The sequence below is a fragment of the Penaeus japonicus genome, unplaced genomic scaffold, assembly GCF_977035675.1.
Source record: "Penaeus japonicus unplaced genomic scaffold, GWHDUDI00000001_assembly GWHDUDI00000010, whole genome shotgun sequence".
NCBI classification, from domain to species: Eukaryota; Metazoa; Arthropoda; class Malacostraca; order Decapoda; family Penaeidae; genus Penaeus; species Penaeus japonicus.
Window position 1 is genome coordinate 24324431 of NW_028234412.1, and position 2500 is coordinate 24326930.

General features: G+C 41.9%; 1 protein-coding gene across 1 annotated transcript in view; it reads right to left on the reverse strand.

Moving 5' to 3' along the window:
- LOC147471159 (uncharacterized) overlaps positions 1-2500 on the reverse strand; it is a 6001-nt gene that overhangs the window by 1416 nt on the left and 2085 nt on the right. The window contains exon 1 of the mRNA XM_086541077.1: positions 1-2500. This exon is cut by the window's left edge and continues 1416 nt beyond it; it is cut by the window's right edge and continues 2085 nt beyond it. Coding sequence (XP_086397203.1) covers positions 1-2500 — 2500 coding nt within the window.

The window sequence follows — 2500 nt, forward strand, 5'->3', positions numbered from 1 at the left end:
TGGAATTTGCATCAGAGCATCTATTTTGTCACATTGGGGTTTCAGATGTTTACCATCTATCACAAAACCTAAATATCTTATTTCATTAAACCCAAACCGACATTTTGAGGGTCGAACTGTCAAGTTGTGGTCTCGCAGACGTTCAAGTACTGAGACAATAGCTTCTAGATGTAGTTTCCATTCTTTTGCATAAATGAAAATGTTATCAAAATAAAATGCTACATTTGGTAATCCTACTAGAATGAGCCTCATAAGTCTAACATAGGTAGCACAAGCAGTTACTAACCCGAAGGGTAGCCTGCAGAACTCCATTAAACCTTTGTGTGTTGGAAAAGCTGTCAGGGGCTTAGATCTTTCAGAGAGTGGAATCTGATAGTAAGCCTTTGTCAAGTCTAGCTCGGAGAAATATACAGCACCCTTAAACTTATGGAGATCATCTTCTATTTTACAGGCGGGTTCAGCATGAAAAACTGTGACAGAGTTAAGGCTTCTATAATCTATAGCCATTCGATACGTACCATCGGATTTCCGTACCATTACCACGGGGGAACAATGAGGAGACGATGATAACTTAATGATTCCTTGCTTGTATAGTTGATCTACCTCTTCCTCAAAAGGTGATTGCAGATGAAGGGGTATAGGATATATCTTAGGCTTCAGGCGCTCGGTAGTATTGAGGGTGATGTCATGCTCAATAAGAGATGTACAACCTGGAGTTTCCGAAAACACATCTGAAAAATCTTTTATCAGATTATGGATGTCACACTGCTGATCTTGAGATAGTTCTGAACTAATTTCCGCACATGAAATGTCATTAGATCGTAAGGAATCTTCTCTACCATCAGGTGTAACAGGATACTCATCACTTTCTACATCTACCACACATGACTGAGCAACATCAAGCATACCTGGACAGCTATGTTGATATTCGACTTCGTCTATTACCTGTGCCAGAGAAACGTTAGCTCGTCTGTGATACCTTTTTAGAAGATTTGCATGATAAAGTTTGGGCTGTCCATTTTCCTTTATCAAATAGTTGACCTTATTCCTCCTCTCCATCACGATATGTGGACCACTCCAAGTCATCAGAAGTTTATTAGCAGTATCCGGCAAGAGTACCAACACTTCGTCACCTGGATTAAAAGAACGATCTTGGGACTTAATATCAAAATAAGATCTATACCTTGTGGAGCTGATGTCAGCATTACGAGCTGCTATCTTCGCACACTCCTCAAGCTTATCCCTGAGCTCTATCACATACTGGAAGGAAGATCTCTCGTCATCTTTGATACTCTTGTCCTCCCACAGATCTCTCAACACTGTTAGAGGACCTCGAACAGCACGACCATACAGGAGTTCGAAGGCAGAAAATCCTGTTCTGTCACTCGGAATTTCTCTGAGGGCAAATAAAGTAGGAATGAGATATCGGTGCCAATCTCTTGGTTTGTCCACACACAATTTTCGAAGCGAGGCTTTCAGTGTACAATGAAACCTTTCAACCCTACCATTTCCACTGGGGTGATAGGGAGTAGTGAAAAGAGGTTTGATACCCAACAATTTGTGAAGTTCACCCATTAATTGCGAAGTGAACTGTGTGCCTCTGTCAGAAAGAATTTCTCTGGGGATACCTACCCTGGAAAATATTACTAATAACGCTTCCGCAACAGATACCGAGTCGATCTCTCTCAAGGGAATTGCTTCAGGGAAGCCTGTGGCAAAGTCTATAAGGGTTAGAATATACTTGTGACCATCCTCAGAGGGAGGACTTAGTGGACCCACTATATCTATGGCAACACGAGAAAAAGGCTCCGTCATTATAGGCATTGGCTTAAGGGGAACGGGTTTTACTCTCCCTTTGTGTGACATTCTTTGACATTTATCACAAGACCGACAAAAATCCCGCACATCACATCCCATACCTGGCCAATAAAAATGATCTGTTATCCTTCTCAAGGTCTTGCGATGTGAAAAATGGCCGGCAAGAGGAGACTCGTGAGCTACAGACGTTACTATTGCTCTGCAGTCGGAAGGTACCACTAAAGACACTTTCCCAACATTATCTTGAAAGTTAGAATTTATGCATTTCCGATAAAGCAACCCATCAATTTTAACAAATTCAAAAGTCATACCATCACGGGTGTTGTGCACTTCCCCAGACTCGACCTTTTCCCAGATAGAAGACAAAGATGAACAGGAACTCTGCAACTTCGAAAATTCCGTTGGAGTGATACTTAGGGGCTCGAGCTTTGGTAAAACGAGAGGATGGATCCTTTTGTTCTTGGATGACCTTGTCTGTACAGCCTGTACCTGATCATTGTTATGAGTGGAAGAATCATTAGTCATTTCAGAAGTATCAGAATAGGAATCACGCACTCCCGGGATATTGCCGATGAGTACACTACAAAATTTAAGAGGTGCTCTTAAAGCGTTAGTCCATCCGACAAAGTAGGGGCATGTGATGTAACAGCGCACCTGAGGGAAATAATTCACTCTCCCTAGA